Here is a 16,229-nt window from a genome sequence, read left to right as displayed (position 1 = left end):
AACCCGTTAGGACAGATCTACCCGTTGGTGGTAGGTTGTCTTTCTTCACTTCACAATGGCTGACAATGACTTCCAATCCATGGGCAACTAGCCTTATATCTACGGGTCTTAAATTAAGATTTGCCCGAGTCCCTCCGGACTCATTCTTATTGACTTCCTTAAAGTCTCATTCACAACAAGAGGCCTTGGAACAGGAAATAATAAATCTCCTGTCCAAAGGGGTACTAGTGGAAGTCCCTTCTCATCAAAAAGGAAGGGGTTTTTATTCCCCTCTATTTTTGATTCCAAAACCAGACGGATCATTTAGAACAATAATTAACCTGAAAAGACTAAACGTCTTTTTAGAAAACCAAAGCTTTAAAATGGAGTCTATACGATCAACTATAAAGCTCCTGTTTCCCCATTGCTTTATGGCAGTACTTGACCTTAAAGATGCGTATTACCATCTACCAATCTTCATTGAACATCAGCAATATCTACGGGTGGCAGTTATAATGGAAGGTCAGATAAGGCATTATCAATATACAGCAATGCCCTTTGGACTATCGATAGCTCCGAGAGTCTTCACAAAATTAATGTCAGAAGTAATGTCATATTTGAGATTAAAAGACACTCTTGTAATACCATATTTAGATGACCTTCTTATAGTGGGCAACTCTCTTTCCCAATGCCATCAACGAGTACTTGATACAATTTCGTCCCTACAGGAATTGGGGTGGTTAGTAAACTGGGAGAAATCCAGGTTGTCCCCCACAACTCGACAAACATTCCTAGGGCTTATTCTAGATTCTACAAATCAAAGGTGCTTTCTTCCCGACTCTAAACAATTAGCAATTATAAACAAGGTACAATCGGTGTTTAATAAACCCCTAATTTCCCTAAGAGAAGGGATGTCCCTTCTTAGTTCCTTTACATCATGTATCCCGGCTGTCCCATGGGCCCAATTCCATAGTAGAAAATTACAATATAAAATTCTACAGGAAGAAGAGAGGTTACAAGGCCAATTGGATAGTCGGTTATCTTTACCATCTGACGTGGTAGATTCTCTTACCTGGTGGTTAGACCAGAGTCATTTTACCAGTGGGGTTCCCTGGGTGGTTAAACCTTCAAAAACACTCTTTACTGATGCCAGTCCTAGTGGTTGGGGAGCACACTTAGGAGATCAAATAGTTCAAGGTCTGTGGTCTCCTAGAGAATCGAATGATTCTTCTAATCAAAAAGAACTGAAGGCTATCTTTCATGCCATATGTAAATTTCTTCCGCAGTTACACGGAACGCATACAAGAATCTTTTCAGACAACATGACAGCGGTGGCATACATAAACCACCAAGGGGGAACAAGATCAGAAGCTCTCATGTGTATAGCCGGCGACATTCTATCCATAGCAGAGGAGCACCTCCTATCCTTATCAGCACTGCATGTAAGAGGAGTCGACAATCCAAAAGCGGATTTCCTCAGCCGCCACACTCTCCGCCAAGGAGAGTGGGTTCTCAGCCGTCGTATCTTTTTAATGATAATCAAAAAATGGGGTACTCCCGAGAGACCTTTTTGCGACGAGACACAACAGACAAGTCAAAAGGTTCGCTTCATTGTTCCGATCCGACAATCCAGATATCTTCGATGCTCTGCAAGTCCCATGGACATTCCAGAAAGCATATGCCTTTCCCCCACTAATACTTCTTCCAACGGTGATCAGGAAGATAAGGGAGGACAGAGCAAATGTGATCTTAATAGCTCCATTTTGGCCCAAGAGGCCATGGTTCTCCTGGCTGAGAATTATGTCAATTTCAGACCCGTGGATCCTTCCGGAGGATCAGGATCTGCTCTCCCAAGGCCCCTTCAACCACCCTCAGGTGAAGGGACTGCGGTTGACAGCCTGGCATTTGAGAGGCGGCTGCTAAAAATGAGAGGATTTTCTAACAAAGTAATTGACACTCTGCTACTAAGTAGGAAAAAATCTACCACATCCATTTATGTGAGAGTGTGGAAAAAATTCTTAAACCTCTACCCAACAGCACTATCAAACGAGATTCAGATCCCTATGGTCCTAGAATTTCTTCAAAAAGGGCGCGATTTAGGTCTGGCAGTCAGTACCTTAAAAGTACACATTTCTGCGCTTGGTGCATTATATGGTCACGATATTGCAGGTGACAGGTGGGTAGCCAGGTTTATCGCAGCTTGCCAAAGGTCAGAGACAGTCCAAATTCCCCATGTACCACCTTGGGATGTTAATTTAGTCCTTGAAGCTCTAACAGACCACCCCTTTGAGCCACTACATTCAGCTCACATAAAACATGTTTCCATCAAGACAGCTCTTCTTGTTGCTTTGGTATCAGCTAGAAGAGTAAGCGACATACAGGCACTGTCAATAGATCCACCGTTTATGTCTATATTTCCAGACAAAATTGTCCTAAAAACAGACCCTTCCTACTTACCCAAAGTATGCACTAAATTTCATAGATCACAAGAAATTTTTCTTCCCTCCTTCTATGATAACCCTACGAATCAGGAAGAACAAAAATACCATACATTAGATGTGAGGAGGGCCATATTAGCCTATTTAGATAGAACTAGCGCCTGGAGGAAGAGCAGGGCTCTCTTTATTTCCTTCCAGGGCCATAGAAAAGGAGATGGAATCACGAAGGGCACTTTATCTCGGTGGATTCGGGATGCAATATGTCTGGCCTATTCATCCAAAGGGGAGAACCCGCCTGAGACTGTAAAAGCACACTCCACTCGGGCGATAGCATCATCCTGGGCCGAGCGAGCAGAAGTTCCAATAGAACTGATATGTAAGGCCGCAACTTGGGCTTCTCCCACTACATTCTATAATCACTATAGATTGGATTTGTCTTCTTCATCTGACCTGTCCTTTGGTAGATCAGTTCTTAACACTGTGATCCCTCCCAAATGACTATCTCTGAAAGTCTCTCAAGTGGGTGCTGTCGTGGCGAAGAGAAAACACCGGATTACGTACCGGTAATGCTCTTTTATAGAGCCACGACAGCACCCCTTTACTTCCCACCCTATTAAGTTATTTTTATAAAAGCACGATTAAGGGTGTTTTTTTGTTCTTGTAGTTAGCCATACTAAGTTAACTAATGATAAAAGCTGATATCAAATTGCCTACTAAATCTGGTGGGCAGTTCCTCGCAATCTCTGTAACCCAACTGTGGGAGCGAGGGGGACCGCCCCTTTTATCTCTCCATAGGGTTTCCTGTTCCTAGGGGCGGATCCCCTCTCTCAAGTGGGTGCTGTTGTGGCTCTATAAAAGAGCATTACCGGTACGTAATCCGGTGTTTTTTTAATGCTTTTACACCAGCAAGAGCTTTGATTCAGGACCTTAGTGTCCTAATATATACAGGGTGGGCCATGTATATGGATACACCTAAATACAATGGGAATGGTTGGTGATATCAACTTCCTGTTTGTGGCACATTAGTATATGGGAGGGGGAAACTTTTCAAGATGGGCGGTGATCATGGCGGCCATTTTGAGGGTAGGCCATTTTGGATCCAACTTTATTTTTCCAATGGGAAGAGGGTTATGTGACGCATCAAACTTTATTGATGATTTCACAAGAAAAACAATGGTGTGCTTGGTTTTAATGTAATTTTATTCTTTCCTGAGTTATTTACAAGCTTCTCTTTGTTTACAGCCATTGACATGTCGCAGAGGTTAACACGTGAGGAGCGGATAGAAACTGTCTGGTGAACGCAGTACCTGGGTCATTGCTGCAGATTTCAATGCAAGACTCCTACGCCAGAAAACTGTCACCATTCCCATTTGATTTAGTAACTAATACCACAACTCTCAAAATAACAGCCACTTCAGAAATTGTATTAATTTATATAATTATATTATTTTATTATGCCAAGAGTGTGGCAGGAAGCAAGTGGTGACCACTTCGTGACAAGGTGAAACCAGAACCAAAGCACAGATTAAAAGAGAAAATCATCCAGACATGGAACCATATAAAATTAATTTATTTTTAACATCTGATAATACAGAAAAATACAATAAACGGTTAAAAAAAACACAATGTGCACACAATTTTTTTTTTTTTTTTTAGATATATTATAAATACTAGACAAAAATCTCATTGACTGATTAAAAATATACTGAGTAAAAGAATAAAAAATGTGAAATTGAATGAGTATAACAATTATAATTATATAAGTGCACCAAGTGCAGGTGTAGAAATAAGGGGGGAAATCCCAAATTTAGAGTGCTAAAGGTGCAATGAGATCCAGGACCAGTGCAAGTTCTACAATCGGAAAATGCCAGTAACCTTAATATCGGAGCACATATAATATGCGAAATCCCTTGAGGGGACTCCAAATCTGTGTGCACACGTGCACCCCAACGCGCGTTTCAGTTAAACTTCCTTCATCAGGGACCATTTTTAACCGTTTAATTTATTTTTAACATCTGATAATACAGAAAAATACAATAATTTTATATGGTTCCATGTCTGGATGATTTTCTTTCTTTTAATCTGTGCTTTGGTCCTGATTTCACCATTTGATTTAGGTGTATCCATATAAATGGGCCCCCAAAAAAGTTTGCCCCATCATGGAACATAATGGGCAAAACAAAAATTGGAACAGGACCCTCAGTTTACACAGAACATTATGTTCAGTGATGAGGCAAACTTTTTTGGGTGGGCCATTTATATGGATACACCTAAATAGTATGGGAATGGTGACAGTTTTCTTGCGTAGGGCGTCTTGCATTGAAATCTGCAGCAATGACCCAGGTACTGCGTTCACCAGACATCAATACAATTTCTATCCGCTCCTCACATGTTAACCTCTGCGACATGTCAATGGCTGTAAACAAAGAGAATCGTGTAGATAACTCATGAAAGAATAAAATTACATTAAAACCAAGCACACCATTGTTTTTCTTGTGACATTCTCCATAAGTTTGTTGTGTCACATGACCCTCTTCCTATTGGAAAAAATAAAGTTGGATCCAAAATGGCTGACTTCAAAATGGCCACCATGGTCACCACCCATCTTGAAAAGTTTTCCACCTCCCATATACCAACGTGCCAGAAACAGGAAGTTGATATCACCAACAATTCACCTTTTATTTAGGTGTATCCATATACATGGCCCACCCTGTACTGATAACTCGACTATTTCAGACCCTACATATCCCTGGTTACAAGGCATACATGGTCCACTGCATTCACATATATTGATCAAACAAATTGCATAGAAGGGCTTATTTCTCTGTTACTCCACTACGCATATGTTATCTAGCTTACAGTAAAGAATACCACAATATCAGTGTGTGTGTCTAACATGAAAGCCCTTAGATGTCACAAATGAGGAATCTGCTCTAGATTACCGTCCACATTTCACTTTGTTCATGAGCAGAAACAAAGAGTGATCTATTTATTGCCACGATCAAACATATTTATTATTTGTTAGCGCTTTGCACTAAAAGGAAAAAAGTCAGTTTAGAAAAAAAAAAGATGAATCAAACGGAGTGTACAATGAGTCCAATGAAATCCAGCTGCCACTTCCTCAGAATAGGCTAGTGGCGGCAGATCTGTGTACATCCTGATCATGTGAGGGCCGACACGTCAGATGGGTGTATGGCTTTTATCCTGGTTGCACAAAGCACAGGCTTGTGAAGCCATTGTACCTGGTTATTTATTCTGATTAGCTGCATTAATGCTGTCTCACAGCGCAGACTATTACTGTAGGTCCATTACTAACAAGCCTTTTCTGGTAGTGAGTTTACGTTCCTTCACCTTCAGTCCTTCTAGGCTGTGTGCAGGACTAGATCCAAGAAGCTAACAAACTAGATTGCCATATTGGGAGTCGGGTAGGAATATTTCCCCTAAGGGCGCAGTCAGAAGGCAAAATAAATCGGCCCGAGATCAGACCGCAATGCTCGGACTGTCCGCGGCTCTCCCTACCCGAACGTGACAGCTGCATAGATACATGAAGTGGTCACACTCAGATCGGGAGAGCCACCAGTCCATGCATCGGGGTCAGGTTTATACCGCCATCTGACAGGGACTTGTAGGATGGCTGCTTCCAGCAGGTGGCGCTATAGAGTTCAAGTCCCTTTCCTCTCTGAAGAGGCATTGTGCATATGCTTAATATTCAGCTAGAGGCGAGTTTACATGAACAGATGTGTCCATTACCGATAATATAACAATAATATAACTGCTCATTCAAACCCCTTATAACCAGGTAATGGGAACTGTATGGGGACGAGGCTTCATTAATACATATGGTCTCTATACAGTTTTCACATTGGCATAATATGCAAATATCATTCCACAATGCAAATCCGCAGTAATTCAAGGTACAATATGAGGAAATGGCTTTTCAAAATCCCAGTCACACATTGCAAAGAGAAACCTGCACAAAGGTGAAAGGCCTGTGCGGATTTCATATCTGCAGCATGCTTATCACTGTGCTGTTTCATTGCGGTTTTCACCCTATTAAATGCTTAATAAAAGAAGCAGGGAGAAATCTGAAGCGAAATCCACATGTTACTCGTAAGTTTCCTTGTGGATTTGTTACCAATACGGCATCTGGGATGTCCAACACGTGTGAACATAGCCTTAGGCCTGCAAGACTTCAATCCATGGTCTGACGAATATAAGCGGTCACCTCATTTTATGTAGGTTACTCCCATGTGTAAACTGTAAGGGATCAAGGATGGACAGTCAGGAGGGACATGGTGATCCAGATACTATGTTTGGGCAAACCTTGGCGATTAAATAGATGCATTGTTATACAGTGTCACAAATCTGTTCTTTTTAGGCCGGCCTCACACTGGGCGTAAGACAATACGCCACGTATTATACGTCCGTACTACGGCCGTAATACGGAGAAATGTTCCCAAAATAGTGATCCGTAGTCAGGGTGTGTCAGCGTATTTTGCGCATGGCATCCTCCGTATGTAATCCGTATGGCATCCGTACTGCGAGATTTTCGCGCAGGCTTGCAAAACCGACATCTAATGGATTTATGTGCTCAAATGTTAGGGAAAACATATATACAGTGTGTATGTGTATATATATATATATATATATATATATATATATATATATATATATATATATATATATATATATATATATATATATATATATATATATATATATATATATATATATCTATATATATCATTGAGACACATATATATATATATATATATATATTCTGTATTTAGATTTCATTCAGCGCGATATGTGTTAAAAGTCGGCAATTCAATTGCCGGCTTCTCATTTCTCCTGCACAAACCCGACATGATATGAGACATGGTTTTCATACAGTAAACCATCTCATATCCCCTTTTTTTTTTGCATATTCCACACTACTAATGTTAGTAGTGTGTATGTGCAAAATTTCAGCGCTGTAGCTGCTGAAATAAAGGGTTAAATGGTGGAAAAAATTGGCGTGGGTTCCCGCGCAATTTTCTCCGCCAGAATGGTAAAGCCAGTGACTGAGGGCAGATATTAATAGCCAGGAGAGGGTCCATGGTTATTGGCCCCCCCGTGGCTAAAAACATCTGCCCCCAGCCACCCCAGAAAAGGCACATCTGGAAGATGTGCCTATTCTGGCACTTGGCCACTCTCTTCCCACTCCCTGTAGCGGTGGGATATGGGGTAATGAAGGGTTAATGCCACCTTGCTATTGGAAGGTGACATTAAGCCAGATTAATAATGGAGAGGCGTCAATTATGACACCTATCCATTATTAATCCAATTGTTTGAAAGGGTTAAAAAAACACACACACATGATTTAAAAGTATTTTAATAAAATAAACACAGCGGTTGTTGTAATAATTTATTGTTCTCTCAATCCATCAGGAACACCCTCGCTTGGCAAAATAATAAACGCACAAGATACATACCTTCTGGTGAACCGTCTCGTCCCACGAAGTAATCCATCTGAAGGGGTTAACTAATATTACAGGCAGGAGCCCTGCTAAATGCAGCGGTGCTCCGTGCCTGTAATTCCCCGGCGAATTAATGAAATGTAGGTCATTGACCTACATTTCCTTCAGTCGCGGTGAGGCGCCCTCTGCTGGATGTTCTCATGAACTGCAGCCTGGGAACTTTTTCCCACGCTCCAGGTCATATGAGGACATCCACCAGGGGGCGCATCACCGCGACTGAAGGAAATGTAGGTCAATGACCTACATTTCATTAATTCGCCGGGGAATTACAGGCACGGAGCACCGCTGCATTTAGCAGGGCTCCTGCCTGTAATATTAGTTAACCCCTTCAGATGGATTACTTCGTGGGACGAGACGGTTCACCAGAAGGTATGTATCTTGTGCGTTTATTATTTTGCCAAGCGAGGGTGTTCCTGATGGATTGAGAGAACAATAAATTATTACAACAACCGCTGTGTTTATTTCATTAAAATACTTTTAAATCATGTGTGTGTGTTTTTTTAACCCTTTCCAACAATTGGATTAATAATGGATAGGTGTCATCATTGACCCTCTCCATTATTAATCTGGCTTAATGTCACCTTCCAATAGCAAGGTGGCATTAACCCTTCATTACCCCATATCCCACCGCTACAGGGAGTGGGAAGAGAGTGGCCAAGTGCCAGAATAGGCGCATCTTCCAGATGTGCCTTTTCTGGGGTGGCTGGGGGCAGATGTTTTTAGCCACGGGGGGGCCAATAACCATGGACCCTCTCTAGGCTATTAATATCTGCCCTCAGTCACTGGCTTTACCGCTCTGGCGGAGAAAATTGCGCGGGAGCCCACGCCAATTTTTTCCGCCATTTAACCCTTTATTTCAGCAGCTACAGCGCTGAAATTTTGCACATACACACTACTAACATTAGTAGTGTGGAATATGCAAAAAAAAGGGGATATGAGATGGTTTACTGTATGTAAACCATGTCTCATATCCTGTCGGGTTTGTGCAGGAGAAATGAAAAGCCGGCAATTGAATTACCGACTTTTCACTAACACCGCTGCGTATTTCTCGCAAGTCACACTGCTGGTCAGTGTGGAATCCGTATTTTTCTCGCCCCCATAGACTTTCATTGGCGATTTTTTTTTTTTTGCGCAATACGGTGACAAACGCAGCATGCTGCGATTTTGTACGGCCGTAGAAAGCCGTATAATACTGAACCGTAATATACGGCTAATAGGAGCAGCCCCATTGAGAATAATTGTGCCGTATGTAATGCGAGTTTTACGGACGTAGTTTATGCGCTCATACGTCCGTAAAACTCGCTAGTGTGAGGCCGGCCTTAATCTTTTTTTTTTTTTTTTTTTTTTTTTTTTTTTTTTTTTTTTTTCAGAAGTGGTTTTGCCAAAATGGAAATATTTTGAATTTTCTAAATACATCTGTGTCTCTCATTTGCTCAGGAAAGTGACAGCATGTGCTGTTCTAAAGGCTTTTCTTGGAATGTGACCCATTGCTTGAGATATTTAAATCAAATTCATTTACAGTACTATGCAAAAGGTTTTTAGGCAGGTGTAGAAAAAAAAACGCAATGTAAGAATGCTTTCAGAAATAGAAGTGTTAATGATTGTATTTGTTAGGGGCTTTTTTTGTTTAAGCAAAGTGAATGAACAAAAGCGAAATCTAAATTAAGCCAATATTTGGTGTGACCTCAAAACAGCACCGATTCTTGGTACACTTGCACAGTTTTTGAAGGAGCTTGGCAGGTAGATCGTTCCAAACATCTTGGAGATCTAACCACTAATCTTCTGTGGATTCTTGAGCAAATCCTTCTGTCTCTTCATATAAAACAAAAAATCCATGTTGATAGCAGGGCTTTGTGCCTAATGCCAATGTATGTTTGGGGTCATTGCACTGCAGAATCTTCTAGGAGCCAATCTGCCACCTCCCTGATGGTAACTGCATGATGAATAATCTTCCTGTATTTCTCAGCATTGAGGACACCAGTAATCCTGACCAAACCCTCCACTCCATTTATTGAAATACAGCCCCAGACTTGCAAGGAAGCTTCATCGTGTTTCTTTTCACTGTTGCTTTCAGGCACTTTAACAGTCTGCCTTCTGCTACACCCAAATATTTCAAATATGTACTCCTCCATCCAGAACACCTACTGTCATTTTCCTGTGCCCCAGTTCATATATTTTGGTTATTTGATCTGGTTTCTGTGTCCATGAAATAATCACCGTCAAGTTATATCATTAAGGCCACTTCTGACCCGACATCTGTGACCACAGATAAGTGTAGCACAATCCCTCCAGGCCAGATCTCAGTAGATGGCACTGCTTGACCATTTTGAAGGGAAGAAACCATGGTGTCTGTCATCTGTTGCTTAATTTCCTTTGCCAAGCACTTTCTATTATCCTCAACATTGCCCATTTCTTGGTGCATCTAGAAACCCTGAGACCTTGGTTGATGCACTATAACTACCTTTTTGTCTAGTTGCTGTTCAGCCTGGTGTTACTTGAAACAGATACGTTGTTATATCACGCCTGAGGAAGGGACCTAAGCAGTCTCAGAAGCTTGCTGTGTAACATCACTTCTATTTCTGTTATCCTTTAAAAGGTATCATAACTAGAAGATTGATGGCTCTCAGCAGGAGAAACACTAATCACAAAACTGTCTTGCACAACCTCACCTTTAGCAGAGTTTGACACTTTCTCGTCCATTTTAAACTTCCTTCACAACTGTTTCTGTTTCAGTTAGGCCGGTTTCACACGTCAGTGGTTCCGGTACGTGTAGTGACAGTTTCCTCACGTACCGGAGACACTGACACACGTAGACACATTAAAAAAAGTGTCTCTGCAGATGTCAGCGAGTTTTCACGGTCCGTGTGCAAAACACGGAGACATGTCAGTGTTCGTGGGAGCGCACGGATCACACGGACCCATTAAAGTCAATGGGTGCGTGTAAACACGTACCGCACACGGATGCTGTCCGTGTGCTTTTTTTTTTTTTTTTTTTAAAGCCATAGGGTTAAAATTGAAGCAAATTGTTTCAATACACGGATAGCACACGGATGACACACTTTCTCTTTCTCTATCTTCTGGTACCGGAAATATCTGGATGTGTGAGACTGGCCTTACTGTGTTTCAATCTACGCATGAAAATGATTATCACCTATTTGGGATAATTGGTTAATCCTATGAGATAGAGATAGAGATATATATATATATATATATATATATATATATATATATATATATATATATATATATATATATATATATATATATATATATATATATATATTTCTATATATCTATCTCTAAGGGGTACTTCCGTCTGTCTTTCTGTCAGCAACCTCTGTCACGGAAATCCCGCGTCGCTGATTGGTCTCGCCAGCTGCCTGTCATGGCTGCCGCGACCAATCAGTGACTGGCACAGTCCGATTAGTCCCTCCCTACTCCCCTGCAGTCAGTGCCTGGCGCCCGCTCGCTCCATACTCCCCTCCGGTCACCGCTCACACAGGGTTAATGCCAGCGGTGACGGACCGCGTTATGCCACGGGTTACGCACTCCGTTACCACTGCTATTAACCCTGTGTGTCCCCAACATTTTACTATTGATGCTGCCTATGCAGCATCAATAGTAAAAAAATCTAATGTTAAAAATAGTAAAAAAAAAACCTGCTATATTCACTCTCCGTAGTCCGACGTGCTTGCGCCTTCCGCCAGCTTCCGGTCCCAGAGATGCATTGCGATATTACCCAGAAGACTTAGCGGTCTCGCAAGACCGCTAAGTCTTCTGGGTAATTTCGCAGTGCATCCTGGGAACGGAAGATGGCGGCATCCGTGCGCACATCGCCAGAGCGCCGTTGGATCCCAGGGGGTGAGTATAACTATTTTTTTATTTTAATTCTTTTTTTTTTTTTTTTTTTTTTTTTTTAACAGGGATATGGTGCCCACACTGCTAAATACTGCGTGGGCTGTGTTAGTATATAGCAGGCATGTAGTATATATGTGGGCAGTACTATATACTACATGGCTGCTATATACTATGTGGCCAGTGTTACATACTATGTGGCCTGTGTTATATACTGCGTGGCCTGTGTTATATACTGCGTGGCCTGTGTTATATACTGCGTGGCCTGTGTTATATACTGCGTGGCCTGTGTTATATACTGCGTGGCCTGTGTTATATAGTGCGTGGCCTGTGTTATATACTACGTGGCTGCTATATACTGCGTGGGCTGTGTTATATAGTACGTGGGCTGTTACATACTGTTTGGGCTGTGTTATATATTGCGTGGCCTGTATTAACGCATCGGGTATTCTACAATATGTATGAATATAGCAACCACATACTATATAGCACAGGCCACGTACTATTTGTCTGCTATATACTACATGGCTCCTATATACTATGTGGCCTGTGCTATATACTATGTGGCTGATACATACATACATACATACATACATACATACATACATACATACATACATACATACATACATACATACATACATACATACATACATACTCTAGAACAGAGGTCCCCAACCTTTTTTGCACCAGGGACCGGCTTTAAGCAAGACCAGTTTTCCATGGCCCGGTGGGGGTGGGGCAGGGGCGGGGCTTTGGTTATATGGGGGTGGGGTTATGGAGGGATGGAGCTTAGTGCATACTTATCATATAATTATGACATTTATAATGAGAATGTGATTCAACTTACCATAGGTTCAGAATGAGTGGGAGCACCATGCTTGTTTCCCTGGTGCTCTGCACCATTATTGCCCCATAGCTGTGCCATACAGTGCTCTGCACCGTTTATTATTGCCCCATAGCTGTGCCATATAGTGCTCTGCACCGTTCATAATTGCCCCATAGCTGTGCCATATAGTGCTCTGCACCATTATTGCCCCATAGCTGTGCCATACAGTGCTCTGCACCATTATTGCCCCATAGCTGTGCCATATAGTGCTCTGCACCATTATTGCCCCATAGCTGTGCCATACAGTGCTCTGCACCATTAGTGCCCCATAACTGTGCCATACAGTGCTCTGCACCATTATTGCCCCATAGCTGTGCCATACAGTGCTCTGCACCATTATTGCACCATAGCTCTGCCATATAGTGCTCTGCACCATTATTGCCCCATAGCTGTGCCATACAGTGCTCTGCACCATTATTGCCCCATAGCTGTGCCATATAGTGCTCTGCACCATTATTGCCCCATAGCTGTGCCATACAGTGCTCTGCACCATTATTGCCCCATAGCTGTGCCATATAGTGCTCTGCACCATTATTGCCCCATAGCTGTGCCATACAGTGCTCTGCACCATTATTGCCCCATAGCTGTGCCATACAGTGCTCTGCACCATTATTGCCCCATAGCTGTGCCATACAGTTCTCTGCACCATTATTGCCCCATAGCTGTGCCATACAGTGCTCTGCACCGTTTATTATTGCCCCATAGCTGTGCCATATAGTGCTCTGCACCGTCCATTATTGCCCCATAGCTGTGCTGCTGCTGCAATAAAAATAATAAAACACATACTCACCTCTCTTGCTTGCAGCTCCTCAGCGTCCGGTCCCGGCGTCTCTCCGCACTGACTGATCAGGCAGAGGGCGGCGCGCACACTATATGCGTCGTCGCGCCCTCTGACCTGCACAGTCAGTGAGGAGAGACGCCGGGAAGATGGAGACAGCGCCCGGCGTGTGGAACGAGGACAGGTGAATATGTAATACTTACCTGCTCCCGGCGTCCCGCTCCTTCCCCCGGACAGCTGGTCTTCGGTGCCGCAGCCTCTTCCTCTATCAGCGGTCACCGTTACCCCTGATTAGAGAAATGAATTATGCGGCTCCGCCCCTATGGGAGGTGGAGCAGCCTATTCATTTCTCTAATGAGCGGTCCCACGTGACCGCTGTACAGGGGAGAAGAGCTGCTGCACCCGGAGACCGTGGGACGGGCAGGGGGAGCGCCAGGAGCCCCGGGACTAGGTGAGTATGCCTCAGCGCCCTCTCCCACTCACCCGCCGACCCCACCGCCGACCGTGACTCGAGTATAAGCCGAGGGGGCACTTTCAGCCCAAAAATTTGGGCTGAAAATCTCGGCTTATACTCGAGTATATACGGTAGCTGTCAGCGGCGCCGCGGACCGGCTGAAAAACCCCAACGGCCCGGTCCTGGTCCGCGGACCGGCGGTTGCGGACCTCTGCTCTAGAATACCCGATGCATTAGAATCGGGCCACCATCTAGTAATCCTATAAAATCCCCGATTTTGAGGAAGAATTGTTGCTGTTTAGAAGGCAAAGAACAGTTACACCAAATATTGAATTGATTTACATTTCTTTCATTTATTCACTTAGTTTATTTTTATCAATTAACAGAATACAAATTAGTATCCCTTTTTTTGTTTTTTTTCTAAAGCATTCTTACTCTGCAACTTTTTTTTACACATCTGCCTAAAGATTTCACATTTTTGTAAGCTGGGTTAATTTCTTACAAGAAAATTTTACAAATCTTATCTGCCTTTTTAGATGCAATGATCCACCATAATATGAGAGATGACAAACGACCTGCTAGATTTTATACTTACCATTATCACAATGACACACGTAATATTCTGATAATGATTAACAGTTATAGGAGGTTTTTTTTTTGTGTTTTTTTTTTATTCAGTGTAGAGCTTAAATGAATCTGCCTACATCTAATAAACAGATATGTTAGACTTGGTGAGACTGGTGTAATTACCTTGAAAATGTGAGGCTGTATAGTCCTTGGTGAGACTGGTGTAATTACCTTGAAAATGTGAGGCTGTATAGTCCTTGGTGAGACTGGTGTAATTACCTTGAAAATGTGAGGCTGTATAGTCCTTGGTGAGTGTTAAGGGTATGTGCACACGTATTCTTGGCCACTGCGGATTTTTCTGCAGCAGATGTGATAAATCTGCAGGGCAAAAACGCTGCGTTTTCGCTGCAGATTTATCGCGGATTTACTGCGGTTTTACAACTGCGGTTTTCCATAGGGGCATCTGTAAAACCTCTGTGGAATCCGCAGAAAAGTGACACGCTGCGGAATGTAAACTGCTGTTTCCGCGCGTTTTTTTCCACAGCATGTGCACAGCGTTTTTGGTTTCCCATAGGTTTACATTGAACTGTAAACTCATGGGAAACTGCTGCGGACCCGCAGCTGCAGAAACGCTGCGGATCCGCAGCGTTTTCCGCAGCATGTGCACATACCCTAATGCCTGGTATTCACATGAAGTTTTTAAGTCAATTTCCAACAGGACTCATAAAATTCTTACCGTATTTTCATTTCCGGTTTATACATCTATTTTGACACACATTCAGAATAACCATACCAGTCACTTCAGGTCCAATAGCCTTTTAATATATATAGTTTATACTACGAAATTTCGTCTTGGATCTAACAAATTGACAATTGTGACATACAACCATCTTAAATGCAGTATCTTAGTTTCCAACTTTTTATTACTGTTCTAGGCTCAGTATGAAAATCCACCACATATCTATGCATTAGCTGACAACATGTACAGGAACATGATCATTGACAGGGAAAACCAATGTGTCATTATAAGGTAAGGGATGTGGTTTGTTTATTTTTTCTTCTACACAATTTCATGTGGATGTGCTGTTGTGTATTTTCCTGTGGATTTAAAGGGGTTCCGGACTTCTGCACTCACTCACCCACTTCTGAATCCTTACAGGGTGTGCACCACACGCTGTCGAGATTCTCCGTCATGTGACTGTGTGTGATTTGCATATTTCCAGCCACATTGCGACTAGATGTGCTCAGCCACGCTCAATGTAAGTGTATTGATCAAAGCCAAGCACGTCTAGTCAGAATGTGGCCGGAAGTCACACATTTGCTGTCATGACTGTCCGCTTTCGCCGGCAGCTTCGGAGAATCCTGATAGCGCGCAGTTTGCATGCTGTAAGGATTCTGCAGACTTTTGAGAAGATCCAAAGCAAATCCAACCTTTCTGGACTCTGGTGAGGAAGGTGCCTCTTCGTCCATAATATATTGCACATTTTCATGCTCATAATCTATAAAAACATACATTTTCATACATGCTGTAGAAGCTAAAAATTGTTAGTTGTCAGCTAGTTGCGAGTTGTCCAAACAATCCCGGTCAGTAACTTTAGGCAGGTCTCGGCAGTTTCCTATAGACGACTATTCACTATTGCAGGGTTTCAGTGTTTTGAAGGGGGTTGGCTAAATCCCACATCTAGGGTGGCCAGGACATGACTAATTGCTTGTTTTGAGGTCCTTTCCAATGATAATATTTATACTATTT

General features: G+C 42.5%; 1 protein-coding gene across 1 annotated transcript in view; it reads left to right on the top strand.

The window, feature by feature from the left end:
• Window positions 1-16,229, top strand: part of MYO1E (myosin IE) — a 189,285-nt gene that overhangs the window by 76,976 nt on the left and 96,080 nt on the right. Inside the window, exon 4 of the mRNA XM_077263863.1 lies at window positions 15,415-15,509. Within this exon, the coding sequence (XP_077119978.1) occupies window positions 15,415-15,509 (95 nt within the window). The remainder of the gene's footprint in view (window positions 1-15,414; window positions 15,510-16,229) is intronic.

The sequence above is a fragment of the Ranitomeya variabilis genome, chromosome 5, assembly GCF_051348905.1.
Source record: "Ranitomeya variabilis isolate aRanVar5 chromosome 5, aRanVar5.hap1, whole genome shotgun sequence".
In the NCBI taxonomy this organism is placed as follows: domain Eukaryota; kingdom Metazoa; phylum Chordata; class Amphibia; order Anura; family Dendrobatidae; genus Ranitomeya; species Ranitomeya variabilis.
Note: the sequence above shows the minus strand (reverse complement) of the source record. Positions and strands in the feature narration are given on the sequence as shown.